The 15,592-nt window shown below is 34.9% G+C and overlaps 1 protein-coding gene across 1 annotated transcript in view; it reads left to right on the top strand.

The window, feature by feature from the left end:
• The window catches only part of LOC107745450 (ras-specific guanine nucleotide-releasing factor RalGPS1-like), a gene marked incomplete at its 5' end in the record, with an annotated part of 111,928 nt that overhangs the window by 8,272 nt on the left and 88,064 nt on the right, over positions 1-15,592 (top strand). Inside the window, 2 exons of the mRNA XM_016559322.1 lie at positions 825-914; positions 4,164-4,256. Of these exons, the coding sequence (XP_016414808.1) occupies positions 825-914; positions 4,164-4,256 (183 nt within the window). The remainder of the gene's footprint in view (positions 1-824; positions 915-4,163; positions 4,257-15,592) is intronic.

Here is a 15,592-nt window from a genome sequence, read left to right as displayed (position 1 = left end):
AATGTATTTATTTATTTCCCTCAAATCATTCAGATTGTTTTATTAAGTATCCCTTCAAATTTCAATTTATTTGCTAATTATTTGGGAAGATCACCCTTCCATCATAACATGCATATACTGTCCAAAACACCCTGAAAGTAGAAAGACTCAACTAGTATTTTCTTGTAAAACGTATTCCAATAATCTTTGTTTCATTTACAACTTGCAATATTTTTTACACATGCAATGACTCACGTTCCTGCTTTATTCAAGAGCGCCAATTTCTTTCTAATTATTTGTCAGACATTAAATAGTTTCTTGAGTTTGATTCCCCTTGTGTGAAATATAATCGAGGCCGCTTTTGAGGAAATTGTTGAGGTTTGTTACCTGACTCCCGTTATGTTGTAACGGTTCCCTGAGGCCGAAATCTTAAACTATTTACTACGGTCAGATTCACTCAGGCTTCACCAGCTTTCTAATTTTGTTTTTTTTTTTTTTTTTTTTTTTGGCATCTGCTTGCGTTGGAGCCTCTGCCAAGCGAAGTCTGTGCGCCCAGAGTTCTGTGTTTGCCGTACTATTATAATCATTTTTCACTCATTACATAACAACACTTTTTCTCCATCTCAGTTATTTCCAGCATTTTTGTTTTTGTCTATCAGAAATGGGTTTTCCACAAGATATGGGTTGACTCCAGTTGAGTCATGAGTTTAAACCGCAGATGAAAAGTTGACTTATTGCTGTCCTGTGACGTGACCTCTGCTTTTCTCTCTCATTCTTTTTCAGTCTGGTTTTCAAATTTTGGTTTTGATCATTCTTTTGTTAATTATTATTTATTTATGCTTCAGGTGAGCTTCTGGTTGGTACGGGAAATCCTGACCGCTCAAACCCTGAAGATCCGTGCCGAGATCCTGAGCCACTTCATCAAGATCGCAAAGGTACATTAATGAGCAGCTGTTTACAAAATCATATTCTTATTGTATCAATACAAAAACAGTACAACTATTAAGAAAGATCACTAATCTGCCTATTGAAAGTGCATACAGTATGATGATGTGTGATGATTTCCCATCATGCAGTGCTGCTTTAGAATTTGGCCACATCTAGGTATCTTTGAAGACAGCATTTTTGGAACAGTCTATGATGTCTTAAAATACTGTCTATTAGGGGTGCAACGGTTCAACTTACTCACGGTTCGGTTTGTATCACGGTTTTAGAGTCACGGTTTCGGTACGGTTCGGTATGTGCTATATATTTGTATTTAAGGTTATTGTACTTTCTTCTACCACAGTTTAAAGAAATAGTTCACCCAAAAATGAAAATGTGCTGAATATATTCGCCCTCAGGCCATCCAAGATAATGATGAATTTATTTCTTCATCAGAACAGATTTGGAGAAATGTAGCGTTGAATCACTTGCTTGGCAATGGATCCTCTGCAGTGAATGGGTGCCGTCAGAATGAGAGTCCAAACAGCTGATAAAAACATCACAATAATCCACAAGTAATCCACACCACTACAGTCCTCCGTCTTGAGAAATGAAAAGCTGCGTGTTTGTAAGAAACAAATCTACCATTAAGACCTTTTTAATTTTAAAACATTGCTTCTGGCTAAAATATGAGTCCTCTATCCATAATAATGCTTCCTCCAGTGAAAAGGTCATCTGGTCTGAATCAGGAGAGAAGTCTGCACAGATCAAGCACCGTTTACAAGCAAAAACAGCCCAAAACCGCTCTAAACAAATATGTGGGTGGATTTTGATGTGAGAGACAACAGGAGATGGACTTTTTCACTGGAGGAATTTATGGTTATGGACTCGTATTTTGGCCTGAAGCGACGGTTTAAAGTTAAAACATCTTAATGATGGCTTTATTTCTTACAAACATGCAGCTTTTCACTTCTCAAGACATTAACTGATGGACTGGACTGGAGTGGATTACTTGTGGATTATTGTGATGTTTTTATCAGCTGTTTGGACTCTCATTCTGACGGCACCCATTCACTGCAGAGCATCCATTGATGAGCAAGTGATGTAAAACTACATTTCTCCAAATCTGTTCTGATGAAGAAATAAACTCATCTACATTTTGGATGGCATGAGGGTGAGTACATTTTCAGCAAGTTGTCATTGTTGGGTGAACTATTCCTTTAAAAAAGTGACATTTGCAATTTTCTCAAAGTGCTTTCTGTTGTCACAGTTTAATATGCTGATACTAAAACTTTGTTATTATTTTTGGAAATACGCTAGTGGCACAGCAATTGCACACTTCACTTTTAATGCAATTGAACACACAGTATGAAGAGTTTGGTTTTGTTTTTCATCTTAAACTTGATAATTACTCTGTCAAATGTTTGCCCACCCTTCATCTGGATAAAGACAGCAGTTGAAGAGCCCTTCGCTGTACTGTCTTCATCTCAGTAAACTCATCAAAACAAGCCACGTCAGTGGAGCGGCTGGAATATCATCCTTCAGAAATCTCATGACTAAATCTCAGAGGAACACTTGCTGACAGAACAAAAGCTGACCCCCCCCACCCCTCAGATTGTAGTCATCATGTGTCATGGAGTGGATCCAGGCGTGCCAAATTTGCTGAAGCGAGCCCAAAGCAGTTTTCCATCATTCTAGAGTTTGTTGGGTCTTCATTGTGGGAGTAATGATGAAAGCAGGTCTGTATCTTACTGAAGGTCACTGTCTTTTAGTAGATGGCGTCCAATCAGAGAGCAGTAAAGGGAGTTTTGAGTGTGGGCGCTAGCTGTGACATCATCTAACCTAACAAACAGACAGTAGTACATGTCTGCTTCATTAGAAGTGCATTTTCTGTGTTTTCACAAATTGCAACCCAACCATTTCTGAAGTGAGAACTTTTCATGTTTAATAGCAAAACATAATATAATGCAACCAGTAAAATGGGTGATTGCCATATAAATTTAATCTAAACAAACTTAATCTTTTTGCGTAAAATAAAAAATGTCTGTCTTTGGGGTCAAAATATAAACTTGTGTTCCCATTTTTCTGACCCCATTGGCAGATTCCCCCCCCCCCTTGTTTTAAGCACAACTCGCCTCATTTTTGTCTTTTTGAAATATCTTAACCCTCATGTTCAAGTCATTTCCAGATTTTATTTTTTTCCCAAAGCTAGTTAATGTTTTGTAGTAATGCTTTGCTCACACAGGGTACAACAACTTCCCCAAATTGTTTATAATTTTTGTACTTTTTTTGTTTCGCCACCATGTTACAATTGAGGTCTTCCTGGTCAAAAATGACCGGCCTACAAAAAATTGCTTTTAAAATTCTTGTTATGCTATAATATAATCAAATATTGGATTCAGTCTTTTTTGTCAGCTTGTTTTCTTTCACTTAGCACAGGTTTTGTATTTGTTTTTTAAACTGATTGATCGCAGGCCGCGTTGATCTGGGCTCATGCACCTCAGTTTTTGCCAAAATGATCCACAAATAATGCTTTTTTTCACTCAAAAACCATGATTTGGTGATAACAGCGTAATGAGAGATTTACAAGCAATTTTTAATGCTTTTTAAACCAGCAACTCTAAATTGTGACCCTGGACCACAAAAGCAGTCTTAAGTCGCTGGGGTATATTTGTAGCAATAGCCAAAAAAACAATGTATGGGTCAAAATTATAAATTTTTCTTTTATGCCAAAAATCAGGATATTAAGTAAAGATCATGTTCCATGAAGATATTTTGTAAATTTCCTACTGTAAATATATAGAAACTTAATTTTTGATTAGTAATATGCATTGCTAAGAACTTCATTTGGACAACTTTAAAGGTGATTTTCTCAATATTTTGATTTTTTTGCACCCTCAGATTCCAGATTTTCAAATAGTTGCATCTCGGCCAAATATTGTCCTGTTTTCAGATGATGTATAAATCTCAGTTTCAAAAAATTGACCCTTATGACTGGTTTTGTGGTCCAGGTTCACAATTAGGTAAAGGATTTTCAGCACAGCACAAGAGTTAAGTACTTTTACTTCTGAAGTAAATGTAGAAGTAAGTGATTTATGATGATGAAGAATGTTTAGATATTTGTTCTGGAAAACCAGATTAAATCATGTTTTTTTGCAGTGTTTACTCTCTCTTGTGCTCTAAAAACACCCTTTTTGTGGTTTGTGCATTGAGTTTTCTGAACTGTATAGCAATTCATCACTTGCTTTCTATGTCTGCAGAAACTTCTTGAGCTGAATAACCTTCATTCTATGGTGTCGGTGGTGTCTACATTGCAAAGCGCTCCCATCTTTAGACTGAGCAAGACCTGGGCGGTAAGAAACACACGCAACATTTACACACATTTGCCAAGCTGTCTGAATGACAAAACCCAAACCTGCACCCTAAAGGCCATTTCACACTGAGCAAGAAGTGATTGATCGCCTTCTGCGAATTCACGCCTGCATGCCGACCAACAATGCATTTCTCCTCATGTATGTATTCATGCGGCTTTAACATCGTCCGCTTAATGTTTTTACTCAAAAACCCACTTTAAACCTTCATCGAGTGCTTGTAATAACTTCCGATTGGGATCTGAAGTGGATTTTGATTCTATAATAGACAGACATGGACTCTTTGTATGTTTTATAATGGATTGAACGCTACACCCACTAATCATTTGTCATAAACATCCTTTATTGTTATAAAAATACCATGAGCTGCATAAAAAACACATACAGAAAATATATCGTCATAATCATATGTCTATTTGCATTCATATTTGTGACCCTGGAGCACAAAACCAGTCTTAAGTCGCTGGGGTATATTTGTAGCAATAGCCAAAAATACATTGTATGGGTCAAAATTATAGATTTTTCTTTTATGCCAAAAATCATTAGGATATTAATTAAAGATCATGTTCCATGAAGATATTTTGTAAATTTCCTACTGTAAATATATTAAAACTTAATTTTTTATTAGTACTATCCATTGCTAAGAACTTCATTTGGACAACTTTAAAGGGGATTTTCTCAGTATTTAGATTTTTTTGCACCCTTTTTTGCACCCTCAGATTCCAGTTGTATCTCGGCCAAATATTGTCCTATCATAACAAAGCATACATCAATGGAAAGCTTATTTATTCAGCTTTCGGATGATGTATAAATCTCAATTTCGAAAAATTGACCATTATGACTGGTTTTGTGGTCAAGGGTCACATTTCATGTGTAGAAAAATGTTTCTCTCAATTTTTTTGAATATACGGCAGGGCAGGAGATATGATCACATGATTGACAGATCTAGAGTGAACGCGCTCTGACTGGTGTGAATAGCCCCATAGGGATCTATTGTTTCGATTCAAAAGCGTCATCGTGCAGGACATTCTCGCTGAGTGTGATCGTTCAGTGTGAAAAGGCCCTAAGGAACAGTGTTCTTTAATTTACTTTATTTAATGAATCAGAGACTGTCCTCAAGAAATGGTTTGGTCAGATTGGGCTCACTTCTGGGAATGGTTTTGTCCCCACATTGTAGCGAAATAAAGCCAGACTCATCACAGACCTCAACCCTTTGGCTGCTTAATCATAATGTCTGAATTATACAAATGTGTTGCTCATACATCACGATAATTACATTTTCCGCACTTTGCCCACTTACTCCTCTAATTATTTTTCCCTGCTCACTTTGAAACTGATGGTTTTTAACATAAGCATCTGTCGTTTAAAATGGAAAGTTAGTCTTTAAAATCTAACTTTGTGGAAAGAAGCGTGGAATCCAAACATAACACTTCTCTCATTCTACTGTCTACTGTATGGTTTTCAATAAGTGTAGATTGCAGAAAACATTAGTCATAACTAGTGATGATCCCAAATTAAAATTTTAAATGAAATCAAAGAAACTGTGATGAAAACCGAAAGCAAAAAAAAAAAACGCTCATTTTAAAGTAGCCACTGTTTGAAATAAACTACATTTCATGTAGTTATGGGTTGGAAAGATTTTTTTTTTTTAAATTAGAGATTAAAAATCTCTAATGCTCACTAAAGTTGTATTTATTTGGTAAAAAAATTACAATAAAATCAGTAATATTGTGAAATATTATTACAATTTAAAATAACTGTTTTCTTCTTTAAAATATTAAAAAATTTAATTTATTCTTGTGATGCAAAGCTGAATTGCTCCAGTGTCACATGATCCTTCAGAAATCATTCTAATATGCTGAAACATTTCTGATTATTATCAGTGTTGAAAACAGTTGTGCTGTCTCATGTGTTCGTGGGGGAAAAAATGTAAAGAACAGAATTCATTTGAAATAGAAATCTTTTGCAACATTTGTAAATGCCTTTACTGTCACTTTTGATCAATTTAACGGATTCTTGCTAAATAAAAGTATTAATTTATTTAAAAAAAAATATTACTGACCCTACTTTTGAACGATAGTGTAAACAAACTGCATACATTTGGTCAGTCTCTTATAAAAGCTCAGTTAATGTACAATATAATGTCATCCACACCAAAGGAGGATGAACTGAGAATTTCACTGTATTTTGCAACATTTCCTTAAATGTGTTTTTGTTTCGCAAGATTTGTGTTTCTTGGATTTGTATTCGCTTGCATCAGATTAAAACATAACAGGGAGGATTGCATCAGACTGCCATTCTTATACAGTAATGCATTAAATCATGTATGTGGGTCAAAGACAAGACAACCCATTTTGGTGTTCGCATCAAATTAAATTTACAGAAAGTGATTTTATATACATAGAAAGCACATTAAATGCAAGTAAAGTGTCTAATTAAATGTTTCAAATAACTTTTGTGAAAATAAAATGTCAAAATATGGGTGAAATAATGTTCCATCTTTATTCAGCATAACAGATATATTTATGTAAAAATAAAACAACATCTGACCTGTACTTATTAAAATATATAAAACAAAAGTGATCATACTAAATGTAATTATATTTTAAGTGATTAAAAACTTATTTTGAAGGATAGTGACAAAGATTGGAAAAGGTTGAAAATTACAGTTAATTAGTTTTTGGGGCTTTTAATGAATCTAATGATTCTGGTTCTAAATATGGCTGACAAGATTTTTGGTGGATGAACTATCGTTACACTGAATGACATTTTAAAGGGGTCATATGATGCGATTTCAATTTTTCCTTTCTTTTGTATGTAAACAACAGAATTATATTATCTTTTTTATTGAATTAATTTATCTTGGAGAAATATTATGCTGAAATTATGTGTTCATTTAGGAATAAGACATACCTTTACCATATATTTGGGAAATGTATGTACAACTCTGTTAAAGCTAAGCAGCACTATGTAACTTTTGGCGCTCTAGCGGTTAATAAACAGAACTGCACACATCCCGCGGAAGAACATTCCAACCGGAGCTACTTCTCTAAGTTTATGTCTATGGCGATTCACGCAGGTATGTGTTACTCCGCAGCGGTGACGACCCGACCAGGCTACAATAGTCCAAATATAAGTACTTATTATAAGTGTACCATAGTGATTCGGAATAAGACAAAAACGCGGTTTGGAAGATGAATTCATGATGTACTCGCTCATTATATACATTTTGCAAATTTTGAACACAGAAGAAGTTACATAGTGCTGCTTTAATGGGAGTCTTTTGTCTGGGTAAATCATGGTAAACTGTATGATATAATTATATTTTTTGTTGGGAAAAAAAATGCTTGAAAACCCCCCTTATGTCTTTGACCCATGTATTGAATATGAAGTCATGCATTATGTTACAGTTTCTAAAAAGTCGGGCCAGCAGGTCAGTAAAAACTTGCCAAGACCAGTTTATTTCTCAGTTTTTGTGCTTGGTGAGTCTCCGTTTTGGAAGTTTGACCGCTTGATAATTACCAGTTTAGTGACGGATGTCTGATCATGCAGTTCTTTCTGCCACTATCGACCGGGATGATCATGACAACAGCCGGCCTTCACACTTTAACTTTTCACTCCAGCATAGAACCAGAAAACACTGAAAATGCTTTATTTCATTAATTTTATTTTCGTTTTTTTTTGCCACTGTTTCTAGTAGAAGTCAAGAAATGACATGTTTGAGTCTGGAAGCATACAGGAGGTTTAGAGGTTGAGGACTGAACGTCTGGGTGGGTGTTTTTTGGCACTTGCCATTGGATCCTCTTAAACTTCATGTCTGAGGCCAGATGACCACGTCCCCTAACAATTAACAGATGTTTGAAATATGGAGAGAAATGATGCTCTTAGGATGTGTTCATCATTAAAACAGCAGATGAACCTTTGAAGTACTTGATTTTGGTCAACGCTCAATGGCTGTGTTTCAAAACCTGTTGACTGGCCTTGCCGACTGCTGCCTACTGCCTTCAAAAGCAGCGTCCGAATTTAACTGAAATGAAAACCTCTTTAAGTGCGTTTGTGCGCCATTCAGAACTGAATTTAGAATGCATTTTAAATTCCAATTCAGTTTCTGATTTTGCATTTGAATTTGAGCTAGCAAACAGGAAGCAGAATTCAAAATTAAGGACGTGCAGTTCAAATCAATTTAAATTCAAATCAAATCAAATTAAAAAAAAATTCAGTCTTTTAACTACAAAAGCAAAGTTTTTCAAATTAGCTTGATAAAGTTTTGAAAAATAGTTTAAAAAGCTTTAAAAAGGTTTGGGTTTATGAACAGAAAGGATGTAGTGGGTGTTTATACACCACCATTCAAAAGCTTGGGTCAGTGAGATTTTTAAATGATCATTTATTTGATTAAAGCGTCCGAATTTAACTGAAATGAAAACCTCTTTAAGTGCGTTTGTGCGCCATTCAGAACTGAATTTAGAATGCATTTTAAATTCCAATTCAGTTTCTGATTTTGCATTTGAATTTGAGCTAGCAAACAGGAAGCAGAATTCAAAATTAAGGACGTGCAGTTCAAATCAATTTAAATTCAAATCAAATCAAATAAAAAAAAAATTCAGTCTTTTAACTACAAAAGCAAAGTTTTTCAAATTAGCTTGATAAAGTTTTGAAAAATAGTTTAAAAAGGTTTGGGTTTATGAACAGAAAGGATGTAGTGGGTGTTTATACACCACCATTCAAAAACTTGGGTCAGTGAGATTTTTAAATGATCATTTATTTGATTAAAAATACAGTAAAAACAGTAATATTGTGAAATATGATTATAGTATTACAGTTCAAAATAATTGCTTTGTATTTAAATATATTTTAAAATCTAATTTATTCCTGTGATGCAAGGCTGAATTTTCAGCAGCCATTACTCCGGTACACACACACACAAAAAGCTTCAGAATTTCACGTTTAATTCAATGTTACTTTGTAATAATTATTTACTTTACTAGCAAATTAGATTTTGTTTTTCAAATTAAATCATATGTCTATTTTTTCAGTGTAGTCTATTTATAAAATACATAGAATATTTATAATCAGATAAATATAATTATAGTAAACTTGCATTCGACATTTCTCTCACTCCATCTGCCTTCTTTTATTTGTTATATTGTTTGATGTTGTATGATTACTTATATGATATTAATGTGTTGATATTTTACTGAAGTTTTCTAATTGATCATGTTATTATGGAAGCTGGTTTCTGCCACTGGATAAAACAAATTAAAAAAAGGTAATTGCGACTTTTTATCTCACAGTTCACTTACAATTTAATCTTTTTATTTTTCAGAATTGCAAAATATAAAAATTGGAATTGCAAGAAAAAAGTCGCAATTTTGAGTTTATATCTCGCCAATTCTGACTTTTGTTCTCATATAAAAACTTGCAATTGGGCTTCCATATGTTATTGCCTTTAGCCAAAAGATGTCTTTTAGGTAACGTCACACTGCCTATGTTTATGAAACAATGCTCAGCTCACTAGGTTTTGGACCATTTTGGATTCGTTGGTCTGATCCATAATGTGTTTTAAACTCAGTGACTCTTCAAAATGCAGTGTTTTTGCTATTCCGTTAATGATTTTTAGCTGCAGGTTTAGTTCAGTGATACTTACCTCTGTGTTGGCTGTGGATGATGCCAAGATCAAGTCTGCAGGCAGGTTTATGGCCCTGTCCGTCCACCCTTAGAGGAACACCAGGGACACTTTGTACTTTAAAAGCCATTCCACAGCCATCGAGAAGGTCCGTGGCGCCGGAGGTTTGGCGTTGGTCAAGGTGACGTGGATGGGAGGTATTCATTTATGTACAGCTTAAGAAATATGAACGTATCCGATATAATGTGAAGCCCAGATTTATATATATAATTCGCAAGGGATTGTACATTAATTATGATGTCAGAGCTTAATGATTAATTGTTGTTCAAAAGCTCAAGGCTATGACTGTATACAGTACAGTAGATGATGATAATTATGATGCCATGCAGCAAAATCTTATTATTAGTAGCATGTGCAAAGGCAAGCATCACTGATGCTGCTGCTCATTCTTGCACAGTGCACTATGATCTCACCAGACTTGATGCATCAGTTTCCAGGGAAAAGTAATTAATCTGTCCACACTTAAAGGGAAATTCCACCCAAAAATGAATATTGTTATCATTTACTTACCCTCATTCCTCAGTTTGATTAATGCCTCATGTACGGTGGCCTTAAAGTACCAAATCAGAAGACTAGAGACCCAAAAAACAACATGAATGTTCTTGTCATGGTTGCAGCAGTTTAGAACAGAATCTCACTTTACATCAGATTTATCACATGCAATTAATTAAATGCACTACCGTTCAAAGGTTTTGAATAATTTTTTTTCTCAAAAGAAATTAATACTTTTATTCAGCGAGGATGCATTAAATTGATCAAATATGACAGTAAAGTCATTTATAATGTTACAAATAGTTTCTATATCAGTTTCCAGGGAAAAGTAATTAATCTGTCCACACTTAAAGGGAAATTCCACCCAAAAATGAATATTGTTATCATTTACTTACCCTCATTCCTCAGTTTGATTAATGCCTCATGTACGGTGGCCTTAAAGTACCAAATCAGAAGACTAGAGACCCAAAAAACAACATGAATGTTCTTGTCATGGTTGCAGCAGTTTAGAACAGAATCTCACTTTACATCAGATTTATCACATGCAATTAATTAAATGCACTACCGTTCAAAGGTTTTGAATAATTTTTTTTCTCAAAAGAAATTAATACTTTTATTCAGCGAGGATGCATTAAATTGATCAAATATGACAGTAAAGTCATTTATAATGTTACAAATAGTTTCTATTTCAAATAAATGCTGTTCTTTTGAACTTTCTATACATCAAAGAATAAAATGTATTGTGGTTTCCACAAAAATATGAAGAAATTTTTTTTTCAGCAGCAAATCGGCATATTATACTGATTTCTGAAGGATCATGTGACACTGAAGACTGGCGTAATGATGCTGAAAATTCAGCTTTTTTATTTTAAATCATAATAATATTTCACAATATTAATGATTTTACTCTGTTTTTCGTCAAATAAATGCAGCCTTGGTTTTCAAATAAATGCTGTTCTTTTGAACTTTCTATACATCAAAGAATAAAATGTATTGTGGTTTCCACAAAAATATGAAGAAATTTTTTTTTCAGCAGCAAATCGGCATATTATACTGATTTCTGAAGGATCATGTGACACTGAAGACTGGAGTAATGATGCTGAAAATTCAGCTTTTTTATTTTAAATCATAATAATATTTCACAATATTAATGTTTTTACTCTATTTTTCGTCAAATAAATGCAGCCTTGGTGAGACTTTTTTCAAAAATATTTATAAATCTTACCACACCCAAAATTTTGAACAGCATTGTATGGGTAACCACTTTTTAATGTTCTATTTTTGTATAAATGTTTATAATATTTTATAATATGTTTCTCTCGCAATATCACAGCAGCACCCATTTATCAGTAAATTATTCTACAGATTAATTTATACTTATTTATCCCAGATAACATGTCTTTTAATGTTGCCATTTATGCAGTTAATAGCAGTTACATTTTAATTGATTGACAGAAGAATTATTTTAGTATAATGTATATGCTATTGAAGTTTTTAATAATATTTTGAATTATTTTATATTTTAATTTTAGTTTCATTTGTTGTAATGTTGTCTTATGCTTTTGTCTTTTTATTAGTTGTATTATATATTTAATATATGAAATATTACTCTTTAGGTTTAAACTAATTTGATTTCAGTTCAGTTTCATTTTAATTAACAAAAATGGTTTTTAACATTTTTAATTCGAATTAACAATAATAACCCTGACTGACAGCCCTACTTTAGCTTTTTAGCTCAATATTGTGTCTGGTTTGAACTCAGTGTTATGATTAGTGATTTAAACGCTAATGGCGCATATTAAACTGGCTTGTAACTCGTCACACACCATGTGTGCTACATGAATGATACCTCAGCCATCCACAGTGGTGAATTTTGGCAAGCATTACTGTAGAAAACAGGAAAGTATTACATGGTTAGCTAACAAAGTTTACGGCCCATCTGCAGGTATGAGCTGGATGGGATTTGACTGTACTATATTGAAAGCAGCCCAGGTCTTATTGGTCTTCAGGGATGAGTAGTGCTTGTTTCATCCCCTAGTTACCAGCAACCGATGCGTCTTTCCTTACACCTGCTCTCTCAGCCAGAGACCTCCGGATGCTTTTGCCAGGTCCTGCACACATTTTCCTGCTCTGTCACTCCGTTACGGCGCTTTATAGCACAGAACAGGAGCTTTTTCAGTGGCTTTGTTGCAAAAGGGTCATTTCAATCCCTACTGTTGTTTAAAAAAAGTTATGTCAAACGCTGAAGAAAGATTATCCAGTGTTCTCCGGTAGGATTAGCCTGTCGTTCGAGAGCTTTTCAGCAGCTGGCACTGAGAAAATTAATTTGAATCGCAGATTGAGAAAATACTGGCTAATATTCGATGTTAGGCATGCTGAAACCACCCGAAACATGCTATATATCCGCTTTCAACACCCTAAAGCCCAGAACTACCGCTTTTTCCAAAACCATTATTTAGATGAGCTCTTTTGACTTTTACTAGAAGAAACTGTTAGCTGCATTACAGGCTTCGAAAGCCCAGAACTACCGCTTTTTCCAAAACCATGATTTAGATGAGCTCTTTTGACTTTTACTAGAAGAAACTGTTAGCTGCATTACAGGCTTCATTGATGGTATGGTCAGAGTTTTGTGGACATTAGTTTTATTTATTTAGTTTTGCATGCAAGAAAATCTCACTCACAGATGGTCCCACGATTGTGGTTGATTCATCTTGAGCTTTGATCAATGAACACTTCACCCCATAAGTGCCAGTGATATCCTGGCGGACAGGTTGGCGATCTGCAAAGTCATTTTTGATGGTAGCGCAACATGCAGTATGCAATACTTGCATGTAATACTTTGCATGCACTCATTTTACTGTGAATGGGAGTAAATGCAACGCGCAATATGGCAAAATATGTCCCGCTTTCTAAATAAATTGGCCTCCAAGTGAACAAACTTTTCTCAAAAGGGACTTTGGTTGCAACCAAGGATATGGATAGCCTTCCCCAACATTTAGCGCTGCCATTTACTGCAGTGTATGGGAGACACCAAATTCTCTAAAAGTGTGACAAAACAGTGATTAAACCACACAGTGCGATAGCAGAGCAGGACTTTCACCGTTTCTTTTCATTTGTCCAGTGATTTTCCATTAAAAAGTTTGTTTGATTGTTTGAAGTATCCTTCCTATGGAAGCTTATATCTCACAATTGTCTTTTTCCAGATGACAATTCAGAATTGTGTTTAGAAATAAATCTAAACGCAAGAAAAAGTCTGATTTGAGATAAAAATTCTGTGGCAGAATTCCAAAACTCAGAATTGCAAGAAAAAAAGTCAGAATTATGAGATAAAAAGTTGTATTTTCTTTCTACGCAGTGTGTATGGAACCGAACTGAAGCTAGTTGTTAATGACATATTTAAATGCTAATCAGAGTTGTGTCCTTTCTGTATATGCTGTGCAAGAAATCACGGGGTACGTTTTGTCTCGGTGTTGCCAGATCTTGCTAGAAAATAACCACATATAAGATCAAGCCCATAATAAACTCAAATCCAAATTTGTTATCTTGGAAATAAGCCACATACTAAAATATTGCAAACTGCACCGCCTGCTTTATTACCTCTATAAACTAGATCGCTTCATTAGCCATGCCCAAGCAAATGGCCCAAAAACGCTTAATAAGGCGACGCTTATAATAAGTGGACATGGCAACCCTTCAAGAGCTCACTCTGCAAAGCAACCTTCAAATCATAAACAAAACGCTATGGTTCTGTTGATGGTGGTTTAGTTAAAATTGCTGAATATAACGAGTCTTTGGTCGCTATAATATTATGTTGGTTAGAAATAGCGGATACTAAATGTGCAAGATGGTGTCAATCATCATAGTTTTGATTGAGTTCTGTTCCATACACACTTGAAATGTATGCATGTTGTAACCAGTTCAATTCAAATCCACACTGTACGGGAATTGTACTGGAACTAATTCTTCAGCTCTGAATTTTGCACAAGCCTGGTTTCTGAGCAGAAAGCTAATCTTGTATCTGATCTTATAATTGGAGCGATGTTTTCTTGGATCTGAAAGCGCTTTGGCTTTTTAATTGACAGACGATCAAAGCTTGATTTCAGAAGCCTGGTTTGTTGCATTGAGACGTTACACTGGCTGTTAATCCATCTGACAGTGTTTCCATTGATCGTCTCGCTGGTGTGTCCGCTTTCATGTGCCATGGTGGAATAAAGCCTTTTCTGCCAGGATTCCTCGTGTCAGTTCTTCCCTGCGTTAAACGTTAATGATTACGGTGGGAACAGGCATCTGTGAGGCATGTAATGACATAAACCATTTGTTGTAGTCCGTTAAATAAAAACGCATGCAAATTTTTACAAGTCATTCTCAATTGCTTTTAATATCCTGATATTTGGACGCAGTTGCAGAATGTGGGTAAATTGCACGAAGCCTGTCAAAAAATTTTCCAGTTATATTTCAGCCCGAAAACACAAGTAAAAAAAAATTGAAGATGAATTTTTGAAAGATGAAGGCTTTTTTGAGGATTATCATGCAGAGATTAGATTATCTCTGAATGTGCTGCGAGTTTAATGGGCATTTGGGGATACATTGTGTGCTAGGTTTATATCAGATCACCATATGTGACAAAATAAGTGCAATAGTCATGCAGCTCTATACTGTATATAAATAATTTTAAAATGAAAACAATCACAATAAAACACTTAAATATTCAGTTTTTTAATAAATGAAGAGTTTGTTTCCAAAATGCGATAAACGGCATTTTAAAAAAATTGAGTTCCCGCCAAAATCAGTATTGTATCGGGTCGGTATTGAAAAGTCAATTAAAATTTTACGGAAAATGCGATATCCGCCGTGTTATTCTGTCATGTTTTCTCCCTATCTTTCCAAACCGCGACAAACGCCAGTCTCCCTTCTCTGCAGAATGCTATATATCCGCTCAACCAATCACAGCGCACCATTCCACGCATTGTAAACAGTAGGCCTAACTGACAAGCTACGCAATATCGCGTTCATAATCGCAGATCAATCGCCTTCAATTATGAACGCGATATTGCAGTGAACTACGGCTCTGTGTATTAAATGCCACTCCATCTGAAAGCACGCGATGGAGATTTACTATTAATCACAGAACCGGCTTTACTGA

Source organism: Sinocyclocheilus rhinocerous, unplaced genomic scaffold, assembly GCF_001515625.1.
Source record: "Sinocyclocheilus rhinocerous isolate Xijiao unplaced genomic scaffold, SAMN03320098_v1.1 scaffold4576, whole genome shotgun sequence".
NCBI lineage: Eukaryota > Metazoa > Chordata > Actinopteri > Cypriniformes > Cyprinidae > Sinocyclocheilus > Sinocyclocheilus rhinocerous.
The sequence above is the reverse complement of the archived record's forward strand: the minus strand, read 5'-3'. Positions and strand labels throughout refer to the sequence as shown.